General features: G+C 42.3%; 1 protein-coding gene across 5 annotated transcripts in view; it reads left to right on the forward strand.

The window, feature by feature from the left end:
• LOC119651982 (gamma-aminobutyric acid type B receptor subunit 1) overlaps window positions 1-22345 on the forward strand; it is a 768875-nt gene that overhangs the window by 663072 nt on the left and 83458 nt on the right. For all 5 annotated transcript variants that reach the window (XM_038055893.1, XM_038055894.1, XM_038055896.1 and 2 more), the window contains exons 10-11: window positions 9506-9629; window positions 9809-9925. In XM_038055893.1, coding sequence (XP_037911821.1) covers window positions 9506-9629; window positions 9809-9925 — 241 coding nt within the window. The remainder of the gene's footprint in view (window positions 1-9505; window positions 9630-9808; window positions 9926-22345) is intronic.

Here is a 22345-nt window from a genome sequence, read left to right on the forward strand (position 1 = left end):
TACATTGCACAAACCAGAAGGAACGTGGAAATGCGTTTTAGGCAACACTTAAAGGAAGCAGAATTGGCGGAAGAAAATGGTGCATCGGCTTTCAGATCATAGCTAGCGAAGCATATCCTCCTAAATAAACACGGAGTTTCAAGGGAGAACCTAAGGTTGATGAACTGCATAAACGATATGAGGAAATCAGACGTGGCCAAAGGTATAGAAATTTACAAAACACAGAAGGAGGTACTTCGCAACGGGGATCAAGGCCACGGTTTCTCCTAGCTCTAAAACTCATGGCCAAAATTATAATATCCATTCCATCCAGACAAATGACCAGGAAGAGAGGGTAAATGAGATTTTAATGACTCCCCAGGGAGAGTAAGTATAAATAGAACAATTTGGATTTCATTCCTTATCCAAACCTAAGTAGTCGCCGAAATATGCGTATTCGCCAATTGATAAATAATTTTTAATAAAACAAGAGGAAATTGGTATTGGATTTACTTTATAGCAACACGACTTTACTCAAACGCTCTGAGCGGACGTTTTTGTTAATAGTACTTACGGGTTCTCTCGCCGAAACCCCTTGGTTTTGACTGAGGGCCGAGTGCTGTGGTAGAGTAATGGTCGACACCCGCTTCACGGTCCTGACTACGCCGTACAATGGGTGGCGCGCTGGACACACCAGCAAGTAAGACAGTGTGCGGCGTGCCCGTCTGACAAAAAAAAGTATTTCTATCTTACTTTTTACGATGAGAAAAACCGAATATTGTGCTGCTAAAATTTTCCGATTTGGAAAGTTTATAATCAACAGAAGAAAGTGGTGAAAGTTTTGAAGGAAACTGCTCCTTGTTTCCACCTAAGCGTCGATGGGTTTTATATAATAGTTTAAATGTGGTCGCGACTATTACCTGTCCAGAAAAATCAAACAATTTTTACGTGGAAAGCACTTTTCACCAAATGAAGGAGCTATTGCAGCTGTGGAACACTATTTTGCAGAGTTTCATGAAAATTATTACAGAGTGCATTGAAGTTGAGGAGATTTTATTCCATAAAAAGAAAAATAATAATATATAATATAATAATAATTCACTTTCTTTCATTTTTATTTTTAAAACTTTTCAACCTACCCATATTCAACTGTTTACTCAAGTGAGTTTAAGATTAAGATGCCTCCTAACCATTTTTATGAACAGATTTGCAATAATAAATTAATGTGTTTAGCTCCGGAACATTTTGAGGGCAAATTTTATTTTTTTGCTCACACTCTGCCTTCTCCAAGAACGTTCCTGCAACCTTAACGTAACAATTTCAGAAAAACGAGATAATAAAATTTCCATTTAATTCATTTACTTGATGTTCCTGTTACTTGATGCGTGAAATGTACGCACTTTTTTCAGGCATTCAGTCGAAATGCTATAAAGAAAATTCACGCCTGTTTTCCTCCAAAATCGAAGCAATCACTACATTCCCATTCGGGAATTCTTCCTAATTGTGCTGTAAGTTTTCAAGCTTGGAAAATTAAGTTTGTTCGTCGATCCATGTCTATCTTATTCCACGAATTTCATGTTCGGCCATTAAAGTAAATTAACTCGGGGTGGTATCTACTTGTTGCTCATCAACGTGTCGATTTTTTCCCGTCCTATTGATTAGTCATTGGAAAACCTCTGCCTTGGGGGCGGCTATGTTAATTAAAGAAATTAGGTATTCGACATAATGGAATCTGTAACAAGGAAAATGTTTTTGTGAAGGACCCGAAAAACATTAATTGTGAAACGTAGCATGTTAGGTGGAGTTCTTGGAAAATTGATTAGCTTTTCAGACTTAAATCATATCTGAGATTTGAATTGAACTCTGAGAAGGGTTAGAAACACCCACTAATGTATGGATAGGTACATGCTAACAAGCTTCTCTAAACATCGATTCTAAATGTCTTTTTAAAAACATTTCTCTGTTCTATTTTGAGAAAGAATCTGTTCCACTTTTCTGAGTTTTCTGAATATTTTACTTATTCGCAAATAATTCCAATTACTCTCAACTCCCATCTTGAATCCTTCAAAATTCATCAAATAAAATTTTTTTGAACTGTCTGTTTTTGACAACCAATTTCGTCTACTAAGGGCGTGCTTGTAATACACTTCTACTCGTTTTTAAGGTTTTGTGTAAAGAAAATCTCAATAGAATCGATTCAATGTCTGCCTGCCTTTTTTATGGTAGGTGGAAAGCTCCAAAATCTACCTCTAACTACTGCCGTACGGTTATATGGGACTCTTACCCACCAAAACCACCTTTTCCTCGATCCACTCTTCCCGTAGGACTGCCATATGGTATTATTATACGGCGCGGGGCTGGATCGGTATTTAACTGTTATTCATGATGGTGACTTTTTCTCTCTCCGTCTTCCTTCTAAGCTCCTCCTAGCGTTGTATTCTAAGGATATTCTTAATTGTTTGTTCCACCGCTTTCCATACCTCAATGTTTTCTACTGATAAGTGGATATTCGCTATCGCTTCCATTTCCATTCTATATGATGGAAAGCTTGAGCAGTGGAAGATTACCTGCTCCGCGTCCTCCATCATATTTTAACAAATGGGTCATGAGGAGAATCATCATGACCAAATCGGTGAAGGTATCCTCAATAAGCACCATGGTCTAGGTCACTATGCTTCCATTTAGCTTTCGACGGTTGACGTCAACCTATGAGTCTAGTGTCCTCTTTTGCTCTCGTTCCACCGTTTCTGCCACTCTACCACTGATAGATCCCGTATCGACTGTCGTCGAGCCGCGTTAGGTTCACCAGTTTCGTAAATCCTTAGAGTTTCAATTCCCAAGATATTGAGGGCAGGCTGGGGAAGTATAATTTGGCTTCCGACTTATATCTTCATAGAGGTATTGTATTCTTCCTGCGCTTAGTGATCAGTACTAATTCTGTGTTGTGCTCTGCGAATGATAGTCCAGCATTTTCCAACCACGACTTTATCTGCCATATTGCTTCGTTGGCGTATACTTCACAGTCGTTAACGTGGCTTCCTACGATGTCATCTGCGAAACTAATGGAGGTGACAACACCAGGAGGCGCCACTTTAGGACTTCGTTATACATTATATTCCACAATAAAGGTTATTGACTGTATAGTCAATTTCCCGATCGATGTTGCGGGGGGATTCTCTTCCTGGTCAATTTGACTATTTCGGATTTTGCCAGCGCAAGGCTGAAACCTTGAACAACCATCCATCCGCTTATTCAGCGTATCAATATGCCAAGTCTGCTTTGCTTTTGCTCAACTGGGCCTCCGGTAAGAAGTGCTACCATGTCATCTTTTTAACTGACCAGGCGCGACTTTTCTGGCATGTCGAGTCTTAGCAGACTATTGTAAGAAGCGTTCCAAAGGTCCGACCCCAGCGTTTCCTATACTATTCCCGACGTGATCTCCATCATCCTCTAGCTCTCTAACTTCTGATAGAGCAGGAAACCGTCTTTAAGATAATCCAAGAGATAGCTCGGCACGCGAATGAGCTTTCGAAAGTGCCTAACATATCTGCCTTCTTATAGAATTGAAGGCATTTCTGACATCATGCGTTATGAGGAGTACTAAACTGCATCTGCAACCTCCATAACAGCATCCACCGTGGATCTCCCTGCTCTGAACCCGGACCTCTTTGGGGATAAATTCCCTGCAGCTCCCCGTCTCTTTTGCTTCGCTGATTAAGGCGAATCTCGCTTCCTTCCAGCGACAAGGAAGAATACTCTCCTCTATGCAAGCGTTGCACGTCCCGAGTAGCAAGGCTAACCGTTGGAGCACCAGTTTGTAAACTTCAGTTGAGATACCGTTAGGACCTGGCGCCTTATGGTTTTTCATGGTGAGAGCTGCTTCTTCATCTGATCAGTATTTAGTATGGAGGGTTTCGCAGAGACCCGATTTTCCGGGCAACATGTTTATAGCCAAGTCCCCACGAGTCCTCATTTACCGCGTTGACTAGGTTCTTCCAGCCGCGAGCTTTGTTTTTATTTATCGCACTGCGAAGTCTTCTTTTTGCTGATCAGCACTCAGCCTTTATGACGCATGCCTCCTCGCGGTTGTGTAAACGTTGTGCTAAAGGACAGAGATTATGACATTACTTCGGTACGTCGGGAATTTCTACCGTCCACCAGGCTTGTCACGGCTGGGGCCACTCCGGGACATGGAAGCCTCACCCGCTGTCGTCGTTCGATGTCGATGTTCTGGTAATCATTTGCCGAGAAATCTTCTAGAACTCGGCGCTCGTCCACCGATGGTGCCAGAGATTCCGACACGAAAGTAATGTCAGAAATGCTTCTTTCACAGCCTGGGCACCGAAACGTTGGCGTGGATCCGTTGGTTAAAACTACGAGCCCGGATCTCGCCGCAATTTCCAGGCTCTGTTTTTCTCGGTAGGCTAACTGAGGCATGCTCCTTTTAAGGGCCCCTCATTCACGTCGTGGCTCCCAGCATGGCAAGTGCCTTAATGATTTCTTTCGAGGATTACCATCGCACATCATTTGTTTCCTTTAATAGCCGATTTCGCTAGATTTCTCATCAAATTTGACTGCCTTCCTTTTCAGCGATTGGATGCAATCGATTATAGATTCCTCGCTTGAAATGTTTGCCGATGGTATTTAGAAGGCATATTAGCCTATATGACGAAGGTTCGCCTAGTGGCTTCGGGATGAGTATAAATTGTAGTTTCCTTCACTATCCAGGGAAAGTACCTTCTTTCAAGCACGCAGTAAATACTTGTGCGAATCTTTTTGGTACTGTCCTTACTGCCAGTTTAATAGCTATGTTCGGTGTGCTGTTTAAGGCGGAAGCCTTGTTGACTCTTATGTTCTTGACCTCATCCAATACCAATACGTGGTTAAATTGAACGCTCGGAAAATTGTCGTTAATATTCTGCGGGCATATAACGTTAATTATGTCATGCAGCTGCTTGGGACGTGTAATCGGTGGGTAATGCTTTCCCTTGATTGAAGTCATAACTTTCATATATGCGCCGCCCTAAGTGGCAGAGTCAACTTCCCTGAAGAGCTGCATGGTTTTACTCTTTACGATAGCGGTTTGGAGTTTGTTTCTGGCAACTTTGTATAGTTGGTGTAGCTCCTCATATGCTAGCCTGTTTCTACGGCGTTGATATCTCCTTCTCGCGTTTAAGCATACTTTGCGATATTCATTGGTTTCAGCATTCTGCTTGTCTTCGCTTCAAGGATCCTGTTCGTCGCGGGATGGAAGCGCCACAAGTCGCCTGCATTCCTTTCAGTATATGTGTAGTCGCAGCCTCTGCATTCCCTGACAAATTTTTATCTTGCTGTAATACCTCCGAAAATGTTTTTTCATCGAGCTTTTCGGAGGTCCATCTTATGTCTTAAATTCTAGATTGCTTTGGTCTAATGGTGCGCCCTATTTAAAAGACAATCGCTTGATGGCCGCTATGCGTGTAACGCTCAATAACATGCCACTGGAAATCCTTAGCTAGGTTATCACTGACGATTGTTGTGACTATTATAGAACCCATTTCTTCTCTTCGGAATGTGTTTTATCCTCTGGTGTTTGCCAAAATTATGTTCAAGCACGAGAAAGCTTCAAGAAGTAGGCATCGTCTTGTATTTATTTCGCGGCCGCCTAATTCTTCAGCAGGCATTGAAATCTCCCGCTATGATTTTCGGATTATGCGATTCTGCATCTCGCACCAATCTTCCGATCAGCGATTTGTACTCATTTCACGTACGGCCTGGCGCAGCGTAGCAACTATAGCTATATATCTTCACTATCCCAGCTCGAGTAAGTCAGTTTTCCGCATTCCTATTTATTCCCTCTATAGAACAATTTTTATAAGTCCAAATTGCAACTTTTCCACTCTTATCGCTTGTCCCTACGCTGAGTTGCAGGTCCTTATATTGTTCGTAAACAATTGTAACGTCGATCTTCCCTTCATATATGTTCTTACTAAGCAAGTCCTTTACCGCTTAGCAATGGTTAAAGTTGCATGAACTTCATTTCCGTATTACATATAGCGACTTCTTAAATACCGGACCCTTGATACTCCCTGTGCATGAGCACAGTCGTTACTATCCGAGCTTGAACAAAGGAGACAGTTCTTCTTCTTTTCTTTGCAATCTTTGACAAAATGTCCTACTCCTTCGCACTTTCGACATAGGCCAGGTCGGTCATGTAGGCTAGTGAAATTTTTGCTGTGTGCCCGAACTGTAGACATTTGAAGCATTTTCTTAGCGCTATTTGTTCGCGGAGTCGACAGAGCCACACGGGCAGCTGAGGTGCTACACCTCTATGAAAGTGTGCTCTTCCAGAGCTTTTGCGGACCAGCCTGACATTTTTCTCACTCTCGGGCATCATGGTCTTCTGTCCGGTGACTTCACCCATAGCCCAAAAAAGATTGCCTGGTGATCGCTATAGGTGTAGTCCTTGCACCAGGACATACCACGTGACAGTGTAGGGCTGACAAAAGTTAAGTCTACGATTCAAGCAGACCCCCTTTCCGAAAGGTGTTTACATAACCTTCGCCGGCCAGAATTATATCTAACTGTGCAAAAGCGTCTCATACACTACGGCCCCTTGCACTTGTCTTTCTGCTACCTCACTCACGGGTACAAGCATTGGAGTCACCAGCAATCACCCTTGGACTACGACCACTTGCGTCGAGAACAAGACTTTTAACCATTTGCTCGAAATCAGACAGTGTCAGACTTGGTGGGGCGTAGCAGCTGTATACATATACACCACTTATTTTTGTCCACACAAAGCCACTGGCTGCTTGACTTGCTGTACATTGTATGGCCTGACGACCGCAAGCCCACAACGCCGCTCCACCAGTCGAATCTGTGACCCATATGCCACCATGACGGTTTCTATACGGTTCACTTATGATGGCAATTTCCATTTCCGATTCGAACGTGGTCTGTTCAAGTAAATCCTGAGCGACCCTGCAATAATTGATGTTTATTTGAATAAACCTCATTTTTTCATTGAGGACAGCGTCTTCCTAAATTCTAGGCATTTAGCACTTCTGTCAATATGGCGGTAATCTCGTCCTCCCATTCTTCGCACAATAAACATTTGGGGTGCCTATTTTACTCTTTGGCAATATGGCCTTTCTCCCCACACCTTCAGCATCGATCGGACCGATCAATGCGGGGCATTTCTTTAAAGAAATCTGCTCTCTCAGGCGGCAAACAACCCATCCATTTCGAACCTTCCCGGCCGCCAACAATTTTTGCGCTGCGGCCACTGGTAATCGCTATGTGGCCATTTGAGTATTGCCACAGGCTTTCCGCAAACTCACAATGGACTTCTCGGCAAGTTTCTCCAACTTGAACTGTTCCATCAAGGCAGTTGCAAATTTCTTCTTTGGATTTCACTTCATCGAGATCCTTGCACTGCATGTTGACCTCATGTTTTTGGATCCGTACTGTGACATTCTCCCCAAGTGAGTCCTTAACTTGAGTTCGGAAGTCATCAGTTTTTGCCAAGGTGTTTTTTTAGGTCAAACATGAGGTCTCCCTTCTGAGTCCTTCGAATCTTGCTGCCATTTCCGCCTAGATCTGTTAGGTCGGGGTCAGCTTTGACCCTTTTCAGTATCTCTGCGTAGGACAAATTTCCCTTCCTGGAGATCACAATTGCTTGTGGGCTTATTCGCACGTTTTCTTTTTTATTAACTACCTTTGTCCATCCAAAGTTTTCATTCCCCTTGGATTTTATCGATTCGATTACCGGAGCTCGCACTTGGGGGACCTGCTTTGTTTCTTGGGTGCTTTTAGTTTCGTTTTTCAGAACTATTTGTTTGGTTTCCCTCTTAGGCGCCTGTTGATTTCCCAGATGATCCACATCGATTAGGTGTCACTTGAGTTGCCTATGACACCGTTAGGACACCAGGTGTCGGCTTGTCCTTGGAATTTCCTTCCTCCTGCTGCGATTTGTTGTGGAGCACTCTAATAGCTCTCATGATATTTTTATGGCTTGGTGCACGTTGTGCTTGCCCTTGATGAACTCAGACAGCTCAACTATTTTTGCACCAAGCTATGTGAAGAGTGATTTCTCTGGATGAGGGCTCTGCCCTCCATCAGTCCTAACCGCACTACTACTTTTAAATAGTCCTTCACATTTGGCGTTCATTGACCTTGTCTACGTTTTATCTTTTTTTTATGTTTGGCATGGGCGGTGATCTCACGACGAGCTTCTTTTGAATGGATCCCTTCCTTATTTCTGGAGCACCTCCTGCTGTCGCGGATCTTGAACATATGCGGTGGGTGTTGTCACGGTTTTTGTTGCCCAACGATCTGCTTTCAGTTCATCTTTGCTTGGTCTTGTTATTGGTGTTTTCGGTAAGGTCGTACTTCGCTTGAACACTTCCAGATCCCAATCACTTGTAACATTATATGCCAAGGTGGCCAAGTTGTCCACCGCCGAGGCACTGCGGTCGAGGGATATCGACAACCGATAACCCGCTTGTTCACTCCCCAAAGCCGCCGATACTCCTTCTCACGGCTTCCATGTGGTATTATGTTCTGGCTATTTTTCAATAGTCATTTTGGTCAGCGCACCAGAGATTAGCAAACACTAGCCCATGCACAGTCAGAAAAGAAAAGTGCATGAAGACCTATTTACACATGAATAGGTATTCCCCAATCCGCTTACTGGGGCCGAGCCTGATGGGAGATCTGGCCACTCCTCACAAGTCCGTCCGTCTATCTGTCACATTAGCTATCTCAGAAGCAGTTATTCCTATTGATTTGAAATTTAGTAAAAAGGTGAGACCTGTGAAACTCATTTAATGCAGGAAGTAGCATAGTTCCACGTTGAATTTAATGGGGATCCCCATACACGAAAAAGGGTGATGTAAAATTTTCTTCTGGAATATAATCGTGTAGCTTATCAAATGAAAGGTTTCAATTAGTGCTTTCCAAAATCGATATTAGTTTTGTCATTGGTTGCAAAAGGGAAGAGTACGGGAGTCGGAAAAGGGTCAGTTACTTGAAGGACCCGTTCTCAGAAGCAACTCAATCCAAATATTTAAACAAATTTTGTTAACCCTTGCATATGGTACCTAAGCCTCGAAATACTCTCCATATCGATTCCTGTTTAAATAAAGTTAATAAAAGTATGACTATGGTAATATCATCATTGGTATATTTTTTAGAAAATGACCTTGGAACATCTTTTAAGTTCATCCTAGAATTATCAAGTTGCATTAATAAAGGGTGGAAGTTGCACCCTTACTGAGTTATAATTGGTCAAAGTTGTCACTTTTGTGCAAATTTAGTGCATTCTGAGACTTTGAATGTCATTGTCATACTAAATTGAATGATCTGACAAACTAAATTCATAAACATTATGAGTTAGGTAGAAATGGGACGAATGCCCACTAAAATGTGCTTATATAAGCAATACACCAAAACCTTTCATATACGAAGCATTTTGCTTCCGACTTGCTTTATTATTCCTTCCCAATTGGTCTTATTTTTCTTTTCTTGTGTTTTTTAATTACAGAGTAATCCAATCATCTCATCCTGTATGCAATACGATTATGTTGATTGGAGTTATTACGTGCTTGGCATCTGTTATCCTTTTGGGAATAGACGGACGTTTTATAAGCCCAGATACATACCCTCAGGTAAGTGTTGATGTTGATTACTGGGGCAGATAAATGAGAAAGAATGAATACATAAAAAAGTGGGAATACATTTTAGATTACGGCGCTAAATTTATATTATATAACTACCAAATTCAGAGGACATTTCTTTAGGAAAATTCGAATTCCATCGCTCATTGTCTTTCCTTTTAATTCCCCAGATATGCCAAGCAAGAGCGTGGCTTCTTTCAACCGGATTCACGTTAGCTTACGGTGCTATGTTCAGTAAAGTGTGGCGTGTTCATCGATTTACAACGAAAGCGAAACCCGATCCGAAGGTAAGTTTATCATTAATTAAATAACCAATTTATCACCTGATCCTAAATTCAATACCTCTCCTTGTGATAGCTTCCTGTCTTCATAAATGCACGTTGCAAACTAGTATTCTGACAATAATTGATACTCTCAATCCATCAATTAAGGCAGAATTGCAGGATATGCCTGAATACATGTTCGGCTTACAATAAAGCTCATATATGACCTTAATCACTCTCCAGCTGGTACTGTGGAATTCAATAATGAAGGGCCAAATCATAACTTTATCTAAATCACTCTTCACAATGCAATATTCCCTTATACCATGTGCAGCCTTATTTGAAATATTGAATACATATCACAGGCAACCGTAAGGACTAGTGGATAATAAAGCGTCGGATAGCACTCAACTTGAAGAACGAAGTGTTACTCATTACACTTTTAATATAGGGCGACAGTACCCAATTTAGTTAATGGATATTTTTCCTCACTGTCACTCGAGTAAGCTGCATGTTCATTAAGTGACAGTGAACGCAGTTAAGATGAAGATAACATTGCTCATGAAAATGTTGGAAATAGTTTTCCCGAAAGCAGGGTTGCCGCAGTGAATTGGTTTGAACCACATAAGGTCCTTTTTAGTTTCCTTCTAAGATTTTGTTTGTAAAACAAAAGATTTTGTTTGTAAGACAAAATCTTATTAAAATCGGTTCAATGTATGTTTTCCTGTCTGTCTGTTTGTCTGTCACACGCACTTTTCGCAGAAACGGCTATATCTATTGACACGAAATTTGATGAGAAGCTGGGAACTGTGAATGCCCACACATACAGTAAGTTACATCTTTTTCCTTAGACTTCAAGGGAGGGGGGTCTTCATACATGCGAAAGGGAGGTGTGTCATGTTGACAATCCCTCGATGAGTACTTTTCGAAGCCAGTCTTAGTTTTGACATTTCCTGCAAATGCGAGGTGTGGGGGTCGAAAGTGATGATTTCTTTAACGAACCCATTGTCAGAAATCACCTAACCGAAAAATCTGAAAAATATCATGAAGCTGTCTCAATAGGCCTCAAAATACTCTCCATACCGATAAGAGCTCAAATTAAATTAATAATATTAGTATGTAAGAGACGAGAGAAGGATGAAGGCAAGTCTCCCGCGTCTAAAACCGGGACAAATTGTACCAACTGTTCCTCCAGGTTGGGGGTTGGGTAGGGCTGACAACCCTACACGGAAAACAATTTGTTACGAAGCCACAACAAGAGCTCCGGACTGGACGGATTATACAACGGCGAACCCGGCAACGACAACGGAATAACGAATTGCGCATTTTCTCATGGAACGTGCGCTCCCTGTACAGAGATAAAGCTGAGAAGCAGTTGCCACATACCCTGTTCCAATATAGGGCTGATGTAACAGCGCTACAGGAGATGCGTTGGACAGGGACCGGTTTCTTGGAGGAGAGCCACTACACCATATATTATAGTGGCCATCCAGTAAACCATGTGCTCCGAGTAGGTTTAGTCAGCCAAAAAATGAAACCTGCTCTTATTCGCTTTGAAAACGTAAGCGAACGGCTATGCACTCTGCGCTTGCGAGGCAAGTTTTGAAATATAAGCCTCATTAACGTTCACGCCGCTACAGAGGAGACTGCAGAGTCGGAGAAGAATACCTTCTACGAGGCAGTAAAACGAACCCTCCAAGCCTGTCCCAGATATGATATCAAAATCGTCCTTATTCAATTAGCAGGGTCACACGAAATGTTTGTTGGAAGTACTTGGTTTGCGCGGAAAGCGGTCCACAAACATTCGTGGGCCTGTCCAGACGGGACCACTTTCAACCAAATTGACCACGTGTTGATCGAACGCCGTCACCTCTCAACCTTGATGAATGTCAGGACCTATAGGGGGGTCAATGTAGACTCGGATCATTGGCACGGTGCTCCGAGCTCGAATAACAAGACCACCTAAAATCCCCTCTGACAATCAGGTGAGAGTTTACACTCAAGCCATCCATAACACAGCCCTCCGCAACAACTATAAGAAGGAAATGAATGCCGCAATAACCGCAGTCAACAGAGGACCTGGAGATGAAGCATCAACAAATGATCTTCACAAACACCTGAGGAACGTTATCATAAATACGGCCACAAACATACTTGACCCCAGCCGGAAAAAGAGTCGGAACGGCTGGTTTGACGATGAATGTAAGTTAGCAACGGAACGGAAGAATGCTGCCGAGTAATGTTGAATTCTCAAAGAGCGCGGGCACGCGCAGAGGATTATCACGAACTCCGGCGAGCGGAGAAGCGACTTCACAGACGGAAAAAGGAAGCCTGGGAGAACCAACAAGTCTGTGAACTAGAAAAGTACAGGGAGCAACCGCGCCAGGCGCGGAAGTTCTACCAACAAGTCAGCAGGATGAAGCCGTATACACCTCGATGCTCACCCTGCCGAGACAAAGAGGGAAATATGATTTCCGACAGAATGGGCATATTGGAGCGATGGGTTGAGTACTTTGATGGGCTACTGAACAACCAGAACATCGGCGAGTTGGAGGTCCTCTCAACTGAAGACGATGGACAAATACTGCCACCACCAAGTTTAGGAGAAACAGTCCGTACAATTCATCGGCTAAAAGATCATAACTCGCAGGAGCCGATCGAATTACAGCCGAATTAGTTAAATATGGAGGCAACCGGTTACACCAAGTGGTTCATCAACTTTTGCTCAAGGTATGGGACTGCGAATCAATGCCTGACGACTGGCAAAGAGGCATTATCTGTCTCATACACAAAAAGGGCGATCTCACACAGTGCAGCAATTATAGAGGTATCACGTTGCTGATTACCATCTATAAGATATTCTCCGCTATCTTGCTAGGCCGGATAGCCCCATACGCCCAGGACATCATTGACCCATACGAAAGAGGCTTCACTCCAGGCAAATCAGCAACAGATCAGATTTTTTCTCTGCGGCAAGCGATGGAAAAACGTTGGAATATGGACAACAGTTGCACCTATTCTATATATCTATTCATCAATTTTAAAGCCGCCTATGATAGCCCGGTTGTTGGCTGCCAACAGAGCCTATTTCAACTTACAAAAACTGTTCCGCTCGAAACGTCTCACCATTGGGACAAAGCTCTTACTTTACAAGACAATGATCTGGCCAGTCCTCATGTATTCCTCGGACTTGGGTTCTTAGCAAGAAAAACTGCGAACTCTTGGCCGCGTTCGAGAGAAGAATCCTCCCAAGAGTTTTTGGCCCCCTACATGAGGATAGACGATTCCGTAGCCTACACAATGACGAAAACTATCAGCGATACCATGACCGTCGCGTTGCGGATAAAATCCGGCTCAATAGGTTACGGTGGGCGGGTCACTTAATTCGTATGGATGAGGATGATCCCACCCGGAAAGTCTATAAGGCCAATATCTATGGTAGAGAAAGAAGACGAGGCAGACCCTGCCTAAGATGGAGCGACTGGAACTCACCGACGTACAACATAGCCAAGTGGTTTATTAATGAGTGCCAGAACCTGGGGACGACGAATAGTAAGTACTCAGTTGCTAACTCCCATGAATTAATAGAGAAGCTGCAACGCATTGAGAGGATGGGTGATGACGAGGTGATGGTGTCGTTCGATGTAAAGGCATTGTTTCCCAACACACCAGTAAAAGAGTCAATTTTCGAACTCGAGAGATGGCTGAACCAGTTTGGATCTGGCCCGGAATGGAGAAGGAAAGTTCGTATCTATGCTAACCTTACCAGGCTCTGCATGAACGAAAACTATTTTACATTTCGGGACAGATTCTACAAAACTACTTCGGGAGTAGCGATGGGGAACCCCCTCTCGCCATTACTCACTGAAAGGTTCATGTCATCAATCGAAGAAGAAATTGAATCGAGGGGAATAATGCCTAAAGTATGGTTTAGGTATGTAGACGACGTATTTGCGATCGTTAGACGGGTCGACATAGACATGGTCATCTCCTCTATAAACAAGATTATGATAAAATCGAGTTTACACTAGAGGTAGAAAAGGATGGGGTTCTACCTTTCCTTGATCTAAATGTTGTCAACTCTAACGGAAAGCTTAAGTTCGAGATATACCGTAAGCCTACAGCAACGCAGAGAACGTTACCGGTAACTTCACATCACATATTTTCCCAAAAAATGGCTGCCTATAATTGCATGATTCACCGACTGATCACATATCCTCTTTCAAAATACGGTTTCAATAAAGAACGACAGTACATTATTGACACCGCTATTAAAAATGAGTATAATTCTCAGACCATTGAAAAATTGATTGGAAGGAAAGTCAGGCAACACAATTGGCATGCCTATACAACACTATTTTCGCAGCAGAAGGAGGTAACCGCCAGGCAAATAAGTATCCCATATTCCTACCTATTCAACAACATCAGAAATTGGGTAAAAAAGTACGAACTGGAAATCGTAGGTTCGAGTCGATCATCTACCTTGCGGAGTTTACTGGGAAGCGTTAAGGATCCTTTGGGAGCGAACGAAAAAAGCGGGAATTTACCGAATAACGTGCCGCCACTGCAATAAAATATACATAGCCCAGCCGAACTTCCATGAAGGTCTGCTCATTCAGTGTTTTTGCAGCTTGGCGTTCCTCTCGGTTTTTGCATGTTATTTGCTTATCGTGTGCTGTCTCCTTAGTTCCAAGATAATTACGTGGTGGTCGCTGTATGTGTAGTCCTCACTAACATGCCAGGTCATTCAACGCGTCAATGCTGGACTAACAAAGGTCAGGTCCACGATTGAAGCAGACCATTCTTTCCGGAAGATACTTCAATTAACTTCGTTAGCCAGAACAATATCTAACTAGGCAAAAGTCTCTAATAGACTAGACAGGGACCACGCATTAAAATTACCGGCAATTACCTTTAGTCACCTTTCATCATAAATAAGGCAGTGTGTTTTTCATTGTAGCCAGGACCTTCCTGAATTGCGGGCGTTCACTATTTCCGGCAATATAATGATTATTCCGTCGCTTCTTTTCTTTGATTAATAGACATTTGGGTCCCTATTGCATTCCCTGGCGATACGGTCTTTCTCCTCGCACCTTCTGCATCCGTTACTGCACGCCTTCGTGAAATGTCCAAACATGAGGTACTTGAGGCATCTCTTTAATTATCATAAATTTGCCCTCTAAGATAACCCATCTGATTTGAACTTTCTCTGCTCCTAATAATTTTTGTGCTGCCGCATTGTGGCCGTTTGAGTACTGCCATAGGCTTTCTTCAAATTCAGAATAGATTTTTCATCCAGTTTCGCCACCTTAAATTACACTTTTAATGCAGTGCAAATTTCCTTTAGATGTTAGTTCTTCATTGATCTCACATTTTTGGGCCCGTGCTGTGACATTCTTTCCAAGTTAGTGAGTCTCGTTTAGATCCTGGTCAGCTTTGACCTCTTTGAGTATCCCCGCGTACCACAGATTGCCCTTTCTCTAGGTAAAAATTGCTTCTGGGCGAATTCGCACCTTTTCTCCTTCACCTTTTTGTGAATGACCTGACTCCATCCACCATTTTTCGTTCCCTTAAGTTTCGCTTCGGTTACAGACGGTCGCACTATGGGCTCAGGCTTCCCCTTTCCCGTACTTTTACTCTGTTCTTGGGAACTACTTGCCTTGCCTTTTTTCCTCTTAGGCGCCTGCTGATTCACTAAAGATTCACCGTCTTTTCTCCCGTTCTTTTTTCTTTTCTTTCCTTCTTCCGCAATCTTTTATTTGGTGGCAAATCGATGGGATTGCGGTTAGGTGTCACTTGGTCCGCCTGTAACACTGTTCGCACCGTCGGTTTCAGCTTTTGCTTGGGTGCCCTTTCCTCCTTCTGCGATCTGTTATAGGGGATCCTAATGGTTCTGACCATGTTTTTAATAGCTTGATGCACGTTGTGCTTTTCCTTCAAGAACTCACACTGCTCAACTCTCTTCTTTATGTGTCCTAACCGGATCACACTTTTTAAACACTGTGTCACTCTTAGCATCGAATGTGCTTTCCAGACTTTTTGCTGTCTTTAGCATTTGTAGAGCTCCTCTTGAATGGATCAATCCATTGATCTTGGATCATCTCCTGCCCAACGGCTGGGCGTCAAAGCCGCCTTCGCAGGCCAGCGATTCCCTTTCAATCCATCATTTTTCGACTTCGTCATTGGTGGTCTTGGCAAGGTCTTGCTTCGCTTGAACACCTTTTTCTTCAAATCTAACCCACTTCTATCATTTGCTACCACAGTTGCCAAAAAGGGGGAGGACACACGCTGAAAAGTGGTGATTGCTTTTAAGGATCAATTCTCCGATCCCACCCAAATCCCTTTGAGTTCATCCTAGATGAAATGAAATGAAATATTCCAGCAACATAGCTATGACATAAAGTGTGAATGTGGAAATCGCACCATTAATAAAACAAGTCGGAATACCGGAAGCTCGCGCTTCGGGTATAAAGGTTTTGTGTTCATCTTATCTAAGAAATTTCAACGCACATTTTTCTATCCGTATATAGTTACAAATCCAACATACTCCTTCATATTTTTCCAAACTACGAGACATACGTACATATTACAGCCGTAGATATTACGCTCACCCTAAACAAACAAACTGCCTATTTCCGAATACTGTACACATATATGCACGTATATCAATTGATCGTGCCCATATTTCCGATTTACTTCTTATATCTGTCTGAATTAAGCACTACCCGCAAAGTTCATCAGCACGCATATACTATAATATATACCTACATACACACATGTCTGGTTGGAGTAATTGATATTCATATACAAATGACTAAAAACTAAAACAAAATAATCCTTTCTGCCCCCATCCATAAGAACTCATTTCGTTGTGGTATGGACGAATTGACATGTGATGATGACGTCATGCAGGTTGTAGAGTGCAAGAAATTCACAAAAAATTGTAAAGTTTCAACCCCTATAACTTTGTTAATAATAGTCGGATTTTCTTCAAACTTGACCAAATTGTGCATGTTCTTCATTATACCTGTGCTAAATTTTGTACTTCTGCGATGAACATAAGGGGGGTGCCGGGTAAATTTCTAAAATATGGAAATATACTATTATTAACTTTATTTGTGCAGATATCGGAACCAGATATATTTTGAGCCCTAGATTTCATTGAGATGCACTACTGGGATTTTTTTCGGATTTTTCGGTTGGATAGGTTCTGAGAACGAGATCTGTTACACTTTTTGGGGGTCACATTTTGAGTCCTCACTCCCCTATGTTTTACCCAATATCAAATATTAAACCAGTTTCGAAAAGTACTAATTGAGACCTTTTATTTGATACCCCACATGGCCACATTCTGTGAAAAAAAAATTTGCAGCCTCCTTTCACCTGTATGGGGAGCCCCCCTTAAACTTAACACAAAATGGCGCCAGTTGCTGCATGTAAAGGGAACGGCAGATTACATACTCTTACCAATTTTCGTGACAATCGGTCCAGCTGTTTCCGAATAAATCGGGTGTGACAGACAGACAGACAGACAGACGGACAGACAGACATCGAATCGATTGTAATAAGGTTTTGTTTCACACAAAACCTTAAAAAGGGGGGGGGGGTCAAAAAGTCGCTTCATTGAAAATTCTAAGACTTTAAATGTCAGTAGCACGCAAAAGTGAATATTGTGGCACAATATATGCATATACGTTACGCGCTAGGTACTAATGGGACAAACGTCCGCTTTTATATCAGAAATATGGTACATCAAACCTTTCATATCTGTCCAGCTTCTGGTTTTCCAAATTGTGTCGTGTTGTTATAGCTGCTGCATAAAAAAAATGAGATGAACATTTGCCGGCAGACTATCATACGCATCCAGATATGGTAAATCTGCTTGCAATACGAAGGGGCCGAAAAATCGATAATCGTTAATTTTCCAACAGGCTATCTGTATAACATTGTAAATATTGCATTATGGAAATGATAACCGCAACACTAGGCAACATTGATTGTTCAATATCGTGCATTATTAAATAACTGACCACAAGATACTTTATGAATGATGTCGGTCGTTGATGATAATGACAAGGACACCCAGGAAACTATGCACTAATATTGTCACTATGCAGCGGGGCTATAGTCTAATTACAGTTGTTAAAATATATAGCTTATGGCACAAGGAGGAAGCATAATTGCATCCTTCACATAACATTTATTAAATAGATGAAACATCAACTAATAATCAAATAGTGAATTACGTTTTCATTAGAGTTTTTTAACTAGTGCTTGCAGGATAAGTTTCTCTTAAATTTCCTTCAAACCGAAAGAATTTGTCTGATTTTTTGGAACTTTTCAAATAATTTTCAACTAAAATCAAATCATTTATTGAATAAAACATTTCTCCCTTATGCATGTCGAGTGCCAAAGGTCTTTTTATGGACTGTGTACCCCTCAGTGATGCAAGCAGCACGACCTCACTTTACGAGTGAATAGCGCTCGACCCATATAATTTACACACAGCGTAAAGTGATAAAAATTGCTCCTATTTAGGCAATTGAAAACTTTCTCCAAACTCCATCGGAAGGACTTCCTTCAAAAACATATTTTTCATCCCAGTTTTGAGTTGAAAATTTATGTATCTGAAAATATGAACTTTGCACATGAATGGAATGTGGTACTCACTTAGTAGCTTCCGTATAGCTTAGGAAGTGTCTACATAGTTTTGTTTAGTCGGAATACCGATTAGAACACAAGGGGGGGGGGGGGGGGGGATTTCCCGGAGCCGGAATTTTTTCAGAGGCCTAGAATATAAATTTCATTGAAAAAGAGTCTGGCCCGATTTTCATCCTCGGCCAAATTTTTCAGCATCATTTTTAACCCGGGTTCGAATTTTCTCTCGAGGACCCTCCTTACCACTGTTGAAAGAATAGATCCAGATGAATTGGGAGCTGATTCACTGTGGTTCTCAATGAGGGAGCTAACTGCAAAGTTCACTGCAGAAGAGATTCAAAGTTTTATAGTAATAGCGACCTGGTTACCACCATTCTTATTAACGGTAGAGCAACCAGGATCCGGTCTATGCCTACCTTAATAAGGAACTCGAGATATCCCGGTTTTGCCCTGAGATCTGTGGCGCGGCAGGATCTGCAGCATTCGAAATTTATTTCGAATGTTGCGGATGCGGACGGGTAGATGGCGCGGAACTCTCCACTAACGCATTTTAGAACGCACCAAGGGAGTGGAGAATTAGCGGTGGAAAAATGCCGTTGGTTGGGACAGTAAGGACCGCATGGAAATAAGCCGGTCTCTTCTGTTTCCAACCGCGGCGGTGAACACATTAATTTTCTTACCATCTGTTTTGTATCGCCCTTCATAATTAAAGTAAAATTTAAATATTCAGTATACGCCAATCAAATGAAAGTACTTTAAGGAGAAGAAAGTTTTTGAGAAACATCATAAGTTGGCAACGTGCTAAAAATCCATCAATTCGATATCCCCAAAAGCTGTCTAGCGTCTTGGCCTACTTGATCGCTCAATCTGGAGCTGGATCTGTCACATTTTCTTTTTCAACCATAGATATTGCCCTTATAGTATGAGGATATCCGCGATCGTTATGGGGTTGCACCGATCGTGGAAAAGTTGCGAGAGAGGCGTCTTCGATGGTATGGTCATGCAATTCATGCTAACGAGAATTCACTTTCCAAGATTGGTCTGAACATGGAAGTCGATGGTAAACGACCAAAAGGCAGGCCTAAACAACGGTGGCTTGATACGCTGGATGAGGATTTAAAAGCTTCGAGATTGCACTCAGATCAGGCATTCGATAGAGCCAAATGGCGAAACCCCGCTTGTGAACGCGACAAAGGCTGAAGAAAAAGAAGAAGATATTGCCCTTATAGTCTTTCATCCGGATTTTAGGGTATGGCTCATAAATTTCGTTGCTACGTAGGTTATGGAATCGTCTATCGTCTTTTTTAGGGAGAATCCTTCCTCTAAACGCGGCCAAAAGTTCGTAATTTTGCTTGCTAAGAACCGACGTCACGTCAACATGAGGACTGTCGAGATAATTATCTCGTTTAGTAAGAGCTTGCCTCTATGTTGAGACGCTCCGAACGGAGCAGTTTTTGGTCACTGGAACAGGGTCTGCTAGTTGCCAAAACCGTGCGGTGTTATGGGTTGTAGTGTTCGGCCCAAAACAGGAGAATTATCAGCGGTTTCAACGTTGTATTCTCTCATCTTTATCGTTCTTAGTTGCATTTCCGCATTTGCTCCCACATTTAGGCCAAGTTAAGAAGGATGCATGATAGGGCATCCCCTGGTCTTCGATTGTTGTGGATATTGAACGGTGTCTAGAGTGATCCTCCTACTCCTTTTTCCTTGCCTCGCACATTGGTCAGCTTTGTCAGTTTGGTCGGGATACCGACTGATATTCAAAGCGATAAATTTGAACTATTATAACTTTGTTAGTAGTAGTGCGATTTCCTTCAAATAAGCATATATTACTGCATGATTCTAATTTAATTATTAAAAATTATAGTAATATACTATTATCAACTTTATTTGAACAAAGCCCGGAACCCAGGCCTCACCTAATAACCACTTTCCAGTCCTGGTCCTTACCCTATTTGCACTATATGTTGAAGCTGAGCTCGACATCGAAAAGTACCAATCGAGACCTCTCATTTGATACCCCTCATGAGTATATTTAGTTAAAAAAACATTTACTCCCCTCTTTTGCGTGCCTGAAGAATCTGCCCGCACCCTTAAGATCCACATGCAACGATGTAGCCCACTGCGTGCGTGGATTTGACACAAAACTTTAAAAACTCTCTTACGTACTTGGTATTTATGGTAGTGTTCAAACGGCCATAATGTGACTATCAGTGAATGCGCAGAAATTGGTGTCAACCTGAAAAATTAAAATCGGAAGAGGTGACTGTGTCTGCGAGAACTTTGTTAAAAGGGGTACTTCAAATAACTCTTGTTTGCGCACTTTCCGAAGGCATCATTATCTACAGAGACTATGACGGTGTCGAATCGATTCGACCGGTCGAGCGACCTCTCAAGATGAGTTGTCTTCGAACAGCTCCATTCAAAGACTCCTAAATTAGCAGCTCTTAGGCGGCGAGGTACGGGCTACCGAAATATATCGAATACAGGCTGGAGTGTTTGCCGTCTCCTCTCGTCTGTAATAAAATAACAAAGGACAACAACCCTGGGGGAATTTTAGCGGCCATTAAAATTACTTATCCACATAGTCTAGAAGGGTTGAATAATATCATTTTGCCCTCCTGGCGATTTGACCAAGAAATTCAACCGTCGCGCATTGCACTTAATGTAATTTTCAATACATTACCAGAATGTAAAGGACCTCAGGACCAAGCTGCTGGACGTTCCCTTATCTGCACGGTTCTTTGCTGTGATCGTGATTTTCAGGGATTGAAATATTGGTGGGCTGTCTCCTTATCGCCGATATACAGCATATTCATGTCAGTTCCTTATGCGTCCCTCTCTATGACCCCTTTGTTGTTCCCATTCATTACAGCTTCTGTGTAGTTTCCATGTTCACGCTCGGAAAATCGTTGTCGAAGAGTTTTTCGACATACTGTCAGATGTTTTGTTGGTCAAATATCCTAACGTAGTCTTCATTCTCTGAGGTGACCTCAATCCTCCGTTCATCGAATGGCTTAGTTCTCCTGGGCTTCCGGTTATCCCTAAATATATTACTTTCTCATACTTAGCTCTCTTAATTGAGCGGTTTAAATATTGTGGCGAACAATTACATCAAGCGGTTCGTCAACTTACGCTTTGGTTATGGGACAGACAATCAATGCCTAATAACAAAGAGGAATCGTCTGTCCCATACATGAAAAGGGAGATATCACGCAATGCAGCAAATGTAAGATACCCTCCGCTACTTTACTAGACTAGATAGCCCCAGAACATCATTGGCTCATACCAACGAGGCTTCATTCCAGGAAAATCAGCTATAGATCAGATTTTTTCTCTTTGGCAAATGATGGGAAAACTGTTGGAAGATCGCCATCAGTAGCACAATCTTTTCATTGTCTTCAAGGCCGTATCTCGATGAAATTAGTAAGACTTGCTGAGCAGATCCTGACCAATGTACGAGGCCAGATAAAAACAACTGGATCACTCCTGAGAGCATTCGACATCAACAACAGTCTAAGACAAAAAGATGCCCAATCGTGCATTCTTTTCTAACCTGCCCTGGAAAAACGATCCTTGAGGCTGCAGTAAATGCGAAGGGAACGATTGTAACTACTGTCCAATACTGATAATATCGGCGCAATGAGAAAAGAAGAAGCAACCACCAATCACGCCATCAACCAGAGCAGACGGCGCGAGGTCTTCGATCCCACATTAATAAAGGCAAGACCTCAGCATCAAATATTAAAGAACCAATAGCAGCTACAACAGTGAAATCTGCGCAGG

This window comes from Hermetia illucens, chromosome 3 (genome assembly GCF_905115235.1).
Source record: "Hermetia illucens chromosome 3, iHerIll2.2.curated.20191125, whole genome shotgun sequence".
NCBI lineage: Eukaryota > Metazoa > Arthropoda > Insecta > Diptera > Stratiomyidae > Hermetia > Hermetia illucens.